The sequence below is a fragment of the Mesoplodon mirus genome (genome assembly GCF_964341445.2).
Source record: "Mesoplodon mirus genome assembly, chromosome: 1".
NCBI lineage: Eukaryota > Metazoa > Chordata > Mammalia > Artiodactyla > Ziphiidae > Mesoplodon > Mesoplodon mirus.
Genome location: NC_138976.1, coordinates 35201820 through 35217326, shown reverse-complemented (window position 1 = coordinate 35217326; position 15507 = coordinate 35201820). Strand labels below are relative to the sequence as shown.

The 15507-nt window shown below is 46.3% G+C and overlaps 1 protein-coding gene across 9 annotated transcripts in view; it reads right to left on the bottom strand.

Moving 5' to 3' along the window:
• Positions 1-15507, bottom strand: part of PALM2AKAP2 (PALM2 and AKAP2 fusion) — a 628408-nt gene that overhangs the window by 341649 nt on the left and 271252 nt on the right. For all 9 annotated transcript variants that reach the window (XM_082627559.1, XM_082627558.1, XM_082627560.1 and 6 more), the window contains one exon: positions 11403-11448. In XM_082627559.1, coding sequence (XP_082483685.1) covers positions 11403-11447 — 45 coding nt within the window. In that variant the 5' untranslated portion in view covers position 11448. The remainder of the gene's footprint in view (positions 1-11402; positions 11449-15507) is intronic.

Below are 15507 nucleotides of genomic sequence, written 5' to 3'. Positions count from 1 at the left end.
TCTCTGTGGACCCAGGCTCAGGGCAGATGGAGAGCTGGAATCCTCCAGAGGCAGTGATATGTCAAGACTGAGAGCAATGATGGTGGAAAGGGGAGAGAGAGGAGGGTAACTGAGCAACTACTTTTACCTTCGCCTCCTCTGTGTTGTCAGGGCCAATGCTTTCTCTTCGTCGTGGCCATCAGATCCAATGCTGATGGGATGGACATCTGTCATTCTCACTCCCGTGTGAATAAGGATGGGGAGTGATCAGGCTGCCAAAGTCTCATTTCTAGTAGCTGGTAGTGTTAGAGAGTACATTCTACAGCCAGCCTCCAGGACCTGCCCTGCCTTCTGACCCATCCCCACAGACCTATCCCAGCTATTGTTAAATATCCTTTGGGTTTTGCTGCAAGTTTTATTTGATGACCAGCACTAAATTCTGAACATGTATGCTCAGACTTCACTGTTCATGAACAAGGCTGCCTATATATCACCTGGAAAAGAAAAATGGGCACTCAGATGATGGGCTCATCACTACCTATAGTGTGTTTTTCCTTCCTGGATAAGCAGTATTTCTTTTCAAGGCCATTCACATTAGCTTCAAGCTTTCCAGATCTTTTTTTTTTAACTGATCATTTTTTTCCCCAGCTTTAAGGTATGATTGAAAAATAAAAATTGTATATATTTACAGTGTACAACATGATGTTTTGATATGCATTGTGAAATAATTATCACAATCAAGCCAATTCACATACCCATCACCTCACACAGTTACCATTTTTGTGTGTTTAATGACAACACGTGAGATCTACTCTCTTAGCAGATTTCAAGTATATAATACATGATTATTAACCACAGTCACCATGCTGTACATTAGGTTTTCAGAACTTATTCAACTTATAACTGGAAGTTATACCCTTTGATCAACATTGCCCCCTTTCCCCCACTTCCCAGCCTCTAGTACCCATCACTCTCTTCTGTTACTATAAGTTCAATGGTTTTTTTTTTTAGATTCCACATATAAGTGAGATTATAGTTATTTATCTTTCTGTGTCTGGCTTTTTTCACTTAGCAGAATGCCCTCCAGGGTCCAACCATGTTGTCACAAATGGCAGGATTTCCTTCTTTTTTTTTTTTTTTTTTTTTTTTGCAGTACGCGGGCCTCTCACCGCTGTGGCCTCTCCCGTCGCGGAGCACAGGCTCCGGACACGCAGGCTCAGCGGCCATGGCTCACAGGTCCAGCCGCTCCACGGCATGTGGGATCTTCCCGGACCGGGGCACGAACCTGTGTCCCCTGCATCGGCAGGCGGACTCCCAACCACTGCGCCACCAGGGAAGCCCTAGGATTTCCTTCTTTTTAAAGGCTAAATAATATTCCACTCTGTATGTACCACCTTTTCTTTATCCAATCATCTGTCAGTGGACACTTAGGTTGTTTTCATCTCTTGGCTACTGTGAATAGTGATGCTGTAATGAACATGGGAGTGCAGCAATCTCTCCAAGATAGTGATTTTATTTCCTTGGGATGTATACCCAGAAGTGGGATTGCTGGATCACATGGCAGTTCTATTTTGAATTTCTTGAGGAACCTCTACACTCTTTTCCACTTTTCAGATCTTATATGTCTCACAGTCCCACTGGGGCAAGGAAATTTTTGAACCATTTCCCAACCCATTAGACGCAGCAAGTATCATCAACCCAAGCTGACAAGTCAAGCCACAGAACCTCTGTTTAAGATGAACCAGGAGGGACTTCCCTGCCAGTCCAGTGGTTAGGACTCCGCACTTCCAGTGCAGGGTGCATGAGTTCGATCCCTGGTCAGGGAACTAAGATCCCACATGCTGCACGGAACGGCAATCAATCAATCAATCAATCAATCAATCATCTACTACTCACAATAAAGATTATCCTCAACCATACTGTTTAAAAAAAAAAAAAAAAAGATGAACCAGGAGCCCGGGGGGAGCCTCTGGATTGACCCCATGCCTCTCGGCCAAAAGGTACCTCTCCCAGCTTCTCTATCCATCACATAAGGCCATGCATCTATCACAGCTGCCCCAATCCTGAAGCCCCATGTGGTATTTATTGGTCTCAAAAATTGTTTGCACTATTACTCAAACTCGGAGAAAGAGGATCCCCTGGCTACCACCAAAGGGTTAAGTTTTCAAGCATATGTTTTTCTCTTAAGAATAACGTTTTTTTTATAACCCTCAAAGTTTTAAGTTTCAGCCCTGAACTAAAAAATAAAGTGAACTCTCAGATGACTGGTTATAATTTAGAAGGGGGAAAAAAAATCCCACCCACCTAGAATAGTAAGTAAATCGGTATAATGTAGCAAAGAAGTAAGGGCAGGTTTTACAAATGCCTTTTAGACATTTTGGAGGCCACAGACTGTCAAGAGCCTGGAACCCGCAGGGTAATGAAGTAGGCTGCCAGAGGGGAAATGATGAGGGGGAAGATGTGTTCTGAGGTCTGGCTCACAGCCTTTGCATCTACAGCTAGGGCTTTCACCTTGGGGGCGCATGTGGCTTTTCGTTCCCCTTCCATTTTATGCGAGGGGAAGGGACCAGGTTCCCTATTCCTTTCTTCTAGCTAAGCTCAGAGGATGCTATAGGAGCACTGATACTAGAGTCAAAGACTAGCCCCGAAGTACCTTTAATGTATGTTCAAGCATTATGTAAATAGGCTATAGGCTTGTCTCTGTCTGTCTCTCTGTGTATTTAATAATCTCTTTTTGTGGATTCTAATTCAACATGAGACTAATGGAAAAGACTGACATACCCATTAACCAAGGGCATATGTAGCTCCAACATGCTCCCCCACCCCCCCAAACCTCTGCTTCTGCTGGCATTTCCTGCCAGAAATAGGTCTCAGCTGTGCGGTATTCGCCCAAACCCACAGCGCTCAAGTGCAAACTTGCCTCTATGAAGCGCCCATGCTGGGCGGACATCACCCAACAGTCTGTCCGTGTTCTCTTAGGTCTCATCCTGCACAGTGTGGCCTCTGTGCTTTGTGTTTTAGGACAAATAAGAGCCCGGGTGAAGCTGAATCCATCTGAATATGAAGGGTTGGTTCAAACAATGGATGCTACAATTAGGATGAGGGGAGCCTGGAGGACATCTTGACAAGAATAAACTCCTCTTTGATATGCCAGTGACAAGCCTGGCTTGTGCACACAGACTGGCTTAGGAGAATCACTAACCATCATTAAGTAAATGAACCTCACTTGCGGCTCATCCTGACCTCCTACTAGAGTTGCTCACGTGAGAAACAGCTGCACTGAGTATCAGGCCTGAAGGCTGGAGAGGCTGCCACAAGACTTGATTAGCTGATCTTCTCTGGGACTTCTCCATCTACAGCATCATGATATGTAGCATGTATATTTCTCAAAGGGGCTCCCACTGTACTGCTGGATATCTGCTCTGTTGCATGACTTCTTGTCTCACTGAGGTGCCCCCTAAAGCCTCCCCACCAAGTGAATTTTATAGCCCGTGGGTTTGATCAGCCAATCCCAATCCCAAGCACACCCTTGAAACAGGTGTCTTCAATTTTACTTTATCTAAATAGATTAAGACAAGTACCCAAGACAAACAAGATCTCCTCTGGATTAGTCACTTGATATAAGAGGAACACAACTATATCACTTTTCAACTGAGCTAGGTTCAGGCTCTCACTAATTAAGACTTGAATTTGGTCTTTTATTCCATTTCACCTCTTTAAAATATACACACTTCACGAACTCCTGGGCATGTCACAGTGGGCGTGTGCCACTTATGAAGACCCAGACCATCCTCTCCCTTTGCTACTGGTCTTCTACCACATCCCCACGGGTTTTCCACATGTATTCCCCAGAACTGCAGCTGGGAAGAGCAAACCCTGGCAATGTGTTAGAAATGCAAATCCTCAGGCTCCACCCCAGATCTACTAAATCAAACACTCTGGGAGCGGGACCCAGCAATCTGTGTGTTTAAGGAGCCCTCCAGGTGATGATCGTAATGCACTGAAGTTTGAGAATCACAGTTCTACACCATTTCTGGCCAAAAGTCTATGCCCAATAGCAGTTGCTGCCATTATTAGAAGTCCTGAGCCCAGCTCGGTCTCCCTACATTGTCTATTTGAGGCTGATAACAAATCAAAATCATCTCAAACACCTGGGTAACACGTGATGGCTCAATTTGCCTACCTTGCTCTTAAAGGTGCTTCTAGGATAACAGGAATTTCCCACATCAAGCTGCTGTCTTTTAAAGTTTTCTGTTAATTCTGAGATAGCAATCTCCTACCTAGATGTGAACTTTGAGTTACAATAATGTCAGTGGTTGCAAGGAGCTCATTTAATATAAAAAAGTATAGGGGGGACTCCCCTGGTGGTGCAGTGGTTAAGAATCCACCTGCCAGCGCAGGGACATGGGTTCGAGCCCTGGTCCGGGAAGATCCCACATACCGTGGAGCAACTAGGCCGGTGCACCAAAACTACTGAGCCTGTGCTCTAGAGCCCGCGAGCCACAACTACTGAAGCCCGCATGCCTAGAGCCCGTGCTCCACCATGACAGAAGCCACCACAATAAGAAGCCTGCGCACCACACTGAAGACCCTATGCAGCCAAAAATAAAGAAATAAAAAATATAGGAGGGCTTCCCTGGTGGTGCAGTGGTTGAGAGTCCACCTGCCGATGCAGGGGACATGGGTTCGTGCCCCGGTCCGGGAGGATCCCACATGCTGCGGAGTGGCTGGGCCCGTGAGCCATGGCTGCTGAGCCTGTGCGTCCGGAGCCTATGCTCCGCAACAGGAGAGGCTACAACAGTGAGAGGCCCGTGTACCGCAAAAAAAAAAAAAAAAAAAAAAAAAAAAAGGAAATATGCACTATTTTTCCAATGATCCAAACATTTGTACACCAAACTCATAAAGCCCTATTGAAAATGCACCCTGATTTTGTAACATTATGAAAGATCTCAGGGGAGCTGGTAGTACCACTTCACAGCATCCTTATGAAATCCAAACAGGTCCACGCATAAGGAAAGCACATGGTAATGTTCAAAGCTCTACCTACACGTGGAGGTCACGGAAGGTCAACCCACTGGCCAAAAGGAAGTTTGTTGTGTCCACGAATTTTTTAAAAGCTTTTAAGCTACTTGATGCTATTCTCTTTGAAACGGGAGATCTCACATTTTAAAAAGGAAGATTTCTGGCTTCTCTTGAGAATCAGTTGATGTGACAACATAGGACCCATGTTCTCACCTGGTATAAATTAACTGTACCTTCACTGAGAAGTGATATCTGCTCTCCAGGTCCTTAAAATTTCCCACTCAATCCGTGTCAATCATTTATGTTACAGGTTGGCTCCCCGGTCCTTTTGGGTTTGCAACTCCTGTCGACTATAAACAATCCTTTTCATTGTTATTATTAGTATCCTCCTGCACTGCAAACTCTCAGGTGTTACTATACTCATGAAATTTCCCAGTTTGGCAATTCACCAGTTGAGGTGAAAAGAATTCATCTTTCACCTTTTGCGTCCATTTTCTCCATAAAGATGCATGAGTTATGATTTGTTGATTCACTTACTATAAACAGAAAACTTTTGTTGACTGTTTTCTGTACCCCTGCTCTGAGTATTTCCCACAAAATCTCTCAAATAACCTTCATGACAATTCCATGAGGTGGGTATTATAATTATCTCCAACTTACAGATCAGGAAACCGAGGGCCAGCAAGGTCTCACAGATACTAATAGAAAAGCTGGGATGTGAGCCAAGGCTTTCGTACCCCAGAATCCACACTTGTTACTCACCAGACTGTGAGGTACTGACAGCCCTGGGGACCACCGTCTCTGTGCATCAATGCCATTTGCTGCCTCAGTCAATATCACGCTACATGATGATCAACTCTGTCAAGGAAGTTGATCAATATCCCCAAAAAGGATCAGTGATGAAACGTGGGTAGTTCAAAGGACCAATAGCAGTGGTCCGCAAAGCACTGGGTAACCCCAAAGAAATGCAGAGAAGCCTTCACTGAGCCCTGTTTTTCTTCTAAATATTAACAAATCATAACCCACAAGCCCCCCTGTTTGGCTTTTTAAATGATGACTGCTCTATTTCACAGGGCACTTGCCAGAGCAGCCGCTCTTTGTCCCAAGAGGCTAAAGCCTAATATGCTCAGAGGTACAAATAAATGGTCAGAGAGGTGTATGGCCCTTGGGCATATTTGTGTAAGGCCTGCCTTGGCACTCCCAGACCTGGCAATGACACTGAATGGGCCCCCAGTGGCACTTACCTGCTGAGCGGCCCTGCAGAGTCAGCTGGGGCAAACCCTTCCTCGGCACCAATGTCCTGAGCAAACCATTTTTTAAGCCTCAACTTGAACTTTTAGAAGCAGGGTACCATTTATGTGGAAGAAGATAACAAATGACTGGGATCTTCAATTCTCCAGCCCTTTACCAGCTGCCTACCAACGACAGAGGTTCATGTACAGGGATGGTCCCCCCAGGAATCACAGTTTTTGTTACTATAGGTCTTGGGCTTGGATCTCTAGAACCCCTGAGGGATCCCTGACCTGGGAAGCTGGGCTGGATCACATGCAAATGGCAACCAGGACTTTTGTCCAAGCCATGCAGGCCAACCGAAGTGGCCTGAATCAAAGCGGGCTGATTGGCCTCCTTAGCCTTTGGTCCACACTGCAACCCTGGCACTCAAGGCCTTATTGCTCAGAGGCAAGAAGAACACTGAGAGATGAAGCCAAGGAAATGCCAAGAGTGTTTTGTTGTGGGTAAAAGGCAGAACCAGCCTAAGCCACCCACCTACATCCGGGCCTTCTCAGGACAGAGAATGGGGTCAGGTGAGAGCCACAGGCCACTACCTGTACCCTCTGGGGGAGAATTTTAAGAGGGAGAGGGGTCCAAAGTGAAATCCCCCAAAAGGCAGATTCCACAGAGTCACGGCTAGGTCCACATACCCCCAAGCTCACCCCTCTCCCCACCGCCAGCTCAGAAGGGTCCTAGGGGCAGCTCCAGCCCCTAGCACAGCACCCCTCCAAGGCTAGACGTGCCACTAACACGAGGAATCAGGAGTCAGGAGAGAGATACAACTCTTCCACACCTCACCGTGTGAGCCCAGATGCCTCTGTGTACTCGACTGTAAAGTGGAGACAATGAGACCTGCCCAGCACAGCTCAGAATTAAGGTATCACGTGCAGGTTTTTGTAAAGTGCTGTACAAATGCCAAAGATCGTTTTTATTATTCGACAGAGTCTGAGTTCTCATTAAGTGACAACATTCCCTAAAGAGCCAGTGTAGGTTGGATTGGCACCTCATATCTCAGCAAATATGGACACACTCACGTATGTCCGTACTTTCTGAGGGCTTTTGCCCACAATGACCTCTGAAACGTTCAGTTATCATCACCAGGGCCCAAGGAAGACTCTCTTCCTCTCGGATGTGCAGACATAACAACATCCTCCCCCCAAACTGGTTTCTATTGAGACACAGTGGTTTGTTCTCCAAAGGAATGTTACTCACTCGGTTAGAACTCCCATTGGGTATTTCCATGCATTGAAACCCAGCTTGGAAGACTCTCAAAAGGATGTGGCCTCCTGGTTGTCTCAGCCTTTCCCGACGCTACTGAATCAGTCTGCTTCTCCCTCATCCGCTCACACAGGGGCTGCCGAACCACCCAGTGAGCTTGTGGGAAGAGCACGAGATGCTGCCACCATCTCGTAGGGAGCCATTTCTGGCAGTGGTCAATAAAGGGGCTCGGGCTCCAGTGCCCTCCAGTGTGGGTTCTGATTCTGGCCTTGACACTTTCTGTTAAGGTCGGGCTCTTTAAAACGTGGACAATATAGACGTTCCTCCCTCATCAGCTTATTAGGATTAAATGGCATCATCTGTGTTCAAATGCACTTGAGTCTCCTTGCTGAGTTGGTGCCTTTGGCTACTGACTTAACTTCTTCATGTGTTTCGCTTTCCCTTTCTTATACTAACTATTTCAAATAAATAATAAACAAACTAACAACAAACAAGTGAATAAACACCTTCTGCTCATTGGGAAGTTACTGTGTTATTTTACTTTTTTTTTTCAATCTTCAAGACTTGCTCAAACATCTCCTCTCTTGGAAAGTGCTCTATAACTAACTCCTCCAGGTCAGCTTACCTGCTCCAGGTGTGTGCTCATGTGCATAAGTATTCCTGCTACTGAATAGTAATTGTTTATATTAGACTATAAACAACTTAAGATTTTTTTTTAAAGAACACACGTCACAAGAGCCCTGCTGAATAGAAAATGGTCAATAAATGGCAACTGTATTATTATGCCCTGAATGATTACCCACACTCATTGTGCTATAGAGGCATCTTGCTGTCTTCTAAAATTACAACTTTGGGAGAGTCCCTACAGATGGAAGGAGCACCTGGGAGCAGAGACACTTGTCAAGATGGATTTGCTCCTCTTTTGGCAGGAAGTAGGCTGAGATTCATCTTTTCTCATTGATTAGTCTCTAGACACAACTGGAAGATTCAATTAAAGCACTGTAGTTTCTAAGTATTTCACTCCCTTGGGGGGAAAATAATCCCACAGATGATCATGTGGCTAGTAGGTCACAGGACACCTGTCCCTTTTAGAACTTAAGTGTGCGAAGGGTAAAGTCTTCCCTCTGATGGCTGAAACTTGGGGACACTGACTTTCTGGTATTGCCAGTCCCTTCCGAGAGGCAATACTTTGTAAATACCTACTGCATGACTAGATGGATGGATGGATCCTCCAGTCACATCTCTGCACCTGGTCTGAGGAGCTAGCGAAATTGACACTGGGCTGAGCTCTGGCCTTCAGTCGAGTAAAGGAAAGGATAAAGAAGGCTGTTTAGACTCTTTCTGTTTCAGAGATGTTGCCTCTCACCCTCACAGAACAAGGCAGCAGTGTAGACAGGAATTGGGGGCTCTAGCTCAAGACCATCTACTGGCCCCTGCATGCCAGGTCCTTCACCTGCACCATATCTAAACCTTACAGCCAGCCCCTGAGGTAGAACTCATGAGCCCCCTTTACAGATGAAGGAACCAAGGTCCAGACTAAAGAGTACCCAAGACCTTACAGATTAGAATCTCCATCTATCTGCTCTTCCTCTTGGAGAGGAGCCCAAGTTGGTGAAGAGATAAAGAATCATTCCATTCTCTTCCTCCTGGGGGAAAGCAGGGTGGCGGGGGGGATAAATTGGGAGATTGGGATTGACATACATACACTAATATGTATAAAATAGATAACTAATAAAAACAAAACAAAGCAAAAAAGAACCATTCTCTTCCTCCTTCACATCTCCAGAGAGACTTCAGGAGGGCTAGGCTCTGGCGGCAGCCTCGTGAGCTCCTGAGGGTCCCCTGAGAACCCTAGGAAGGTGGCAGAAAGAGGCAAGTTTGCAAAATTTGGAGAGTATGCATTAGACCAAAGCACAGCATAGAACTATTTACTGATGTGGTCATAAGTCCCTCCACCCCATCTCTCAATTCTCTCTTTCTCTTTCTGTCTGTCTGTCTGTCTGTCTGTCTCTCTCTCACACACACACAGTTAATTCGTTGTTAGAAAGTCTGCACTAATAACAACAGATATATTCATTGAGGCCGAATCATTCATGAGAATCATCAACACCTTCCCAGGTACAGGACAAACTCAATTCTACAACTGAACAGGCATGAGAATTCCAGAAGACTGGCTAGATCTTTCTTGAAAGTCCATTTAGCCTCTGCTGGGATTACCCAGCCCTACTCGGAAAAGGGTGGCTCAAGTGTAAGCTGCTCCTGGCTCCCCGTTCAGAAAGCAAGTCCTTTCATGAGGCTCAGCTGTTCCTCAGGCATCCAGTAAAGCTGGTCATGCAAAGGCAGAGAATGTGACAACTGTTGGAAACCTTCAGCGGCCTCCGATGGGAGCAACTGAACGTTCTCCAGAGCAACCACTTCATGGACAGTTAAAGCAGCCTATTATTCAGTTTATATAAAACACCCACCAGCTACATGGCACCAAGAACTGAATATCTCCATTCTTATCAAGTTCATGACATACTGGCCACACTGCTGGGCCACTAACTCTAGAAACCGTGAACAACCTCACTAACCATCAAAATACACATACTCAGAGGGAAAGGGAAAGAAAAAAAAAAAAGCCTTCCTGAGTTCTGAGGACCAAGTTCAAAGATTGCCCAATAGGCAAAAAAGCCATAGCATTCAACAGTGCCAACAAACGTCTCTCTTGCTTCAGCTGTAAAGTCTCCAAGACATTTTAAGATTTGAAGACTTTGATAAAGAGGATCTCAGAGCCACAGAGACCACATCAAACGCTTCTTTAAAAAAGAAGAGTCTGTATGCATTTCCCAGTGAAGGATCCGTCCAAAGGGTTTTAAAAACACTTTAATATACTTTGCTTCCAAAACATTACACACCATTTCTCCAACAAATTTATATGTGTTTCCAGGGAACTCCTGGACCAAAAAGAAAAAAAAAAAGTACTTAGGTAAAAGAATGTCTGGCAGTTCTTTTATGCCAATATGTTAAGAGACCTTCTCTTTTAATTGCTATTATTTCATATAGCAGCAGTAATCATTCCCTCATCTGAAAAGGAAATATATAATCCAGCTGTGGTGGCTCCAGTAAAAATACCACATCTGTGGATCATTGGCAGCACTGTGGCAGGATTGCTCAAATTTAGGCAGCTTTCGAGCTCTTTTATACCCAAGATGCACATGGGTACACTTTTCTGAGAGTGCACATAAACTTTGCCAAAACTGGTTGCTCCTTTGTATGCTGAAAATAGGTTTTCAGATGATCCACACCTAGAAGAAGGAGGCTCTCCTGGAATATTATTCCCAGGACCCAGTTGTTCTAAGAAGTCCCCAGACCACCCCCCTCCCACCCCAGGGTGGTGGATTGCGCCAGTGCCCTTGTCAATATCAAACAGAACAGGGAAAATGAACACTCCCGCTTTCAGGGAGGAGGTTCTACCGCGTGGCTGGCAGTGGAGCTGATTGCTGGTTTTCCACTTAGCACACCAACAGCTTCCGCAGAGTGGATGGCAGCCACCGTTCTGGTGACCGTTCCCGCCATTCTCCAGTGTCTGAAGTCAGAATATTACTGAGCACTGGGTGGTAATATGCCGGGAATCGACCCCCCCCCTCCACCCCTCATGCTCCTGTTTAGTCTTTCCCCAAAGCCCAGTAGCAAGCATCTTATTTCTAAGCCAATCTTCCACATTCAAATCCCCAGCCCAAAGCGCGCCCTGGGGCTTTCCATCTACAGACCATAAAGGAAAAAGCAGCGTAGCTGAGCCTTGACAGACTTTTATCCCCAAAACACATGTCCTGCGGCTACTGTGCTGGAATGTCGACGGCCCCCAAGCACTCGGGGTCCTCTTCCATCCCAGACAATAGAGCAAGAAAATAAAATGAAAGTGGACTTACTGCTATGGCTTGCAGCCTTTCCTTGTGCAATTCCGCCTCTGCCATCCTGGAGAAGGGCACACAGGGAGGGAAGGAAGAAAGAAAAACAAAACACACGCTGTAGTCACCCAAGGAAATTGATGGACACCCCGGGGGGACTTTGCTAGAAACCCAGGGAGAGCCGAGGGGCGTCCGGGGATCCGCTTCGGAGGTGGCGGGCAGAACTGTGTGCGCGGCTGGCTCGCCCGGCTCAGCCTCTGGCCCCCGCCCGCCCGGCCGCCTGGCTGCGCCCCAGCGCCGCCGCTCCCTGCATCTCCCCGCCGCCGGCCAGCCAGTCGGGGACGTGGGCCACTGGCAGCAGCCGGGAGGGCGCGCTCGCCCAGCGCTCGTCCTCCGCCCTGACGTCTCCGCGCCTCGCTCCGCCCCTGGGGTGTGGGGGACCCGCGGCCGCAGCCCCGGGCTGCTCTAAGCGGGCGGGAGACACCGGGGCTGCAGCCGCGGAGAGTGGGGAGGCCCCCAAGGCGCGGCCGGGCAGCGCGCGAGCGGGCTGGCACCCGGGGCGCACCGGGAGCCGCTAGGGCGCATGGTTGGTGCGCCCAGGTGGACACGTGCTCACTGGGAACGTGCAGACGCCAGCCCAGGGGCCTCTGGCAGAAAGCGGGGCCCCAGCACGTCCTGCCTTCTAGTTCGTGCCAAACGCTTCGACTCCACATGGGGACGTTTCCAACTGCCTCACCCACATGCCTTAAATGGCAGGATCCTCAGCGGTCAAGTTGGCCAAGGGCAGGGTGTAGCTCAACACAGGCCATCCCTCTGTGAGGCCAAATGTGGGTTAGAAAGACAACCGAGAGTTTGTAGTTATAGGTGCTCGGCTAGGCTGGGCTTGATCACTTATTTAGCTGTGAAGCCTTGGGCAAGTCACTTAACCACTCTGAACCTCAGTTTCCTCATCTGAAAAATGGAGTGTCAGTGCTGAATGAGATAAAGTATGCGTATAAAGGTGCTTTGTAAAGGGCAATCTGTTCTGAACATTATCCTGTGACGTTCTGGGCTGAAACTCTGAGAATCTTTACTTCCATACTCAGTCTCTGAAAGGAAAAGTAGGATCTGGTCACCAAAACACTTCACCTCTTCTTTACTGAAACAGGCGGCAGTTCTAAAGTGCATCTTTTATGCCAGGCCCTGGGCTGGAAATGAGAGATAGATAAGATCCAGTCCAAAAGGAAACAAAAGGCTAAAAACAAAATACGTCTTCACCTCCAGGAGGGGGCTGCTAGAATTCCCAACATTCATAAGCAAACTTTCCTCTATAAAATGAAATAAACATGGGGGAAAAAACCAATGTGACCTTTTTAGATCCTTGATGACTCTATAAATGCAAGACTTAAGAAGGCATTTTGAAAAGTAGGCACATCAAATTTCTCCAAATCACCTCTTTCCTGGGCAAATTCTTGCAATTTCTTCTAAACCACCTTTTCAACATTCAGAGAGGTTTCACGTGTCACTTGAAGAGCAATTACTACTCTGCCCAAAGACTGAAACAGTCACCAAAACAGTTTCACTGATTGATTGTCTTCTCTTTCTTTGGTGGAGCTGTTTGTGTCATAAATCCAAGCCAACACCAGATTTGACATCCCCCTCCAGTATATCCAGAACTTCTGCTTTCTGGCTAAGACCCATCACTCTCTTCAAATGCTTCATTTTCTCTTCACTTCCAGTGCCAGTTCCAGAGGACAAGTTTTTTGAGGGGTGTTAGCTCAGAAATAAACAAAGCTTTTAGTACTTCGGCAGAGTGACTGCGTACCCAACAAGAGTAGAGAATACAAGATGAGCGAAGTGAGACCAGAGAGGTGGAAGGACTCGGCCAGAGTCATGGAGCTAGGACTTCAACTTAGATCAGACCCTCCAGAGCTCATGTTTATAAACACCAGGCACCAGGCTCAGCCAGTAATATGAAGGTGGGGCAGCCCCCGGTGATGAATAAGTGGTCCTTTCCCCTCCAGTTACACAGATATTAAAAAGGAATTAGAAGAGCACAGCAATGTGAATGCACTTAGTGTCACTGAACTGCATACTTAAAAGTGGTTAAAATGGTAAATTTTATGTTATGTATATTTTATTATGCTAAATTTTTAAAAGGCATGATGGAAGGTGAGGTGGAGTGGAAGACAGGCTTAGGCATCTTTTGGAAGTGACCAGTTGGAAAGCTTTGAATCTCAAGATAGAAGAATCAGGATTGGGGACACATACCTGGGTGTCATCTACATTGTGGTCATAGCTAAAGAAAGAATGGCCAGGGTAAGAAAACAGAACAAGAAGAGGAGAAAGCCCAGGAAAGGAGGCTGAGGAAGTTATCATCTGAAGATTAGAAGGAAAAATCAAGAGGGATGTTTCTACAAAAAGCCACAACAGGAGGAAAGGGTTTTTCAACAGTGTCAGGTGGTTTGGGGAGGTCAAGAAAGATGCAGACTAAGAGGCTTGGGCAGCCAGGAAGCCGTGGGTGACATTGAGAGAGCTGTGTGTGTGTGTAGGTGAGCCTGTAAGCAATTACAGAGACTTGAATGAGTGAGAGGTGGGGAAGGAACATCCTTGAGTACAAACCACTCCTTTCAGATATTTTGATGTGAAAGATGAAGGTGGGGGGGGGAACAGGAAGGTGGTCTATGGGAAGCAGAGTCAAGTTGAAGGGTTGTTAGATCAGGTAAGACTTGAATGTTTCAGGGCCAAAGGGAATTAGGCACCAGGGAAGTGAGACCAAAGACACAATCCAAAGGGAAGGTAAGTATTAGGTCTCAGATTAGACCAGAGGGCATCCAGATGAGCACTGGTGGCCAAGTTAGGCTTGGAAAGATGGGGAAATGAAGTAGGACAGAAGATGGAATGGGTAAAGATGAAGTCATTTTATTTGAAAGAGAGAGAAGTTGAGGGAGCGTATGTAGGAAACCTAGTGTTCCCAGCTGACGGAAGGGCCATTGGTTGAGACTGATGGGGTGTGGGAGGGGACTTCAGAAAAACAGAAATGGTTGTAAAGAAACTGTGAGAAATGGGAATAATTAAGACACGTTTCCCAGTCAGTAGTATGCATCAGAATCTCCTGGGTCACATTTCTCTGAATACATGTACAAAATTAAATATCTATGGGGTGAGGTAAGAGTTAGGGATGGATTTAGAACCATCGTACTAACTGGGCTTACTAGGACTAGACAGAAGACTTATGACCAATTTACTTCCTCGGTGGCTTTTAACTGCCTGAGACCCATGATATACAGGGCTCCTGTTTACTCCGTGTTGAGGATTGTCAAAGCAGGGATGGCCAAAAGTCAAAGGAGAGAAGAAATTCAGAATGCTGGACCCTAGGGATTTGTCCAGGGGGAAATATAGCAGAATCTTCCACATTTTTTTTTCTGGCTGCCCCATTTGTGCAGCCCTTTCCATCTTTGGGGAATTCCCATATTGTGAGATTCAGAGCTACTTCCCATCATGCAAGCCGGGAAATGCCAGCATTTGTTTCCCAGGTCCTCAGAAGCTATGACATGGCATGCAATCTGGGCTTAGTTAGCCATGTGCACTGGCCAAGGACCTTGAAGACACAGCATTAGAGAACTCTTTCAGGCTGGCTGCTCATCTTTGGTCCTGCCCATTGCTCAGGCCTCCTTCTCTAGCCTTCCCAGCTATTCTGCCAGCTACGTAATACACTTTCGATTCATGCCTTCTCTGCTCCTAGCAACTAGAATCAGTTTCTGCTGCTTGTGACTAAGAACCCTAAGTGAAACAGGAAGGCACGTGAAGAGCAGAGAGAAAACATTTTCTCCTCTTCCAATACTTCTCCCCTCAAAGCTCTAAATTTTAGCATTTTGAAATCATCTAACCCATTAAAAACGCAGACACTTATAACCCAAATTATGCCATTTCTTTCATAAACTTTTATTGTATTCTATACTAGACTTTAGGCTATGGCTTGGTATTACAAAGAATTCATAGTCTAGTGTTAATATTGGTGACTTTTTGCCCTCCGCACATTTGAAATCTCAAAAGATCTAGTACAATGGGTGCATAATGTGTGTAACAAATCACTAGTTCTTGCTGGGACAGTAAACCGTGTTGCATAAGCACTACCCGTATTGTC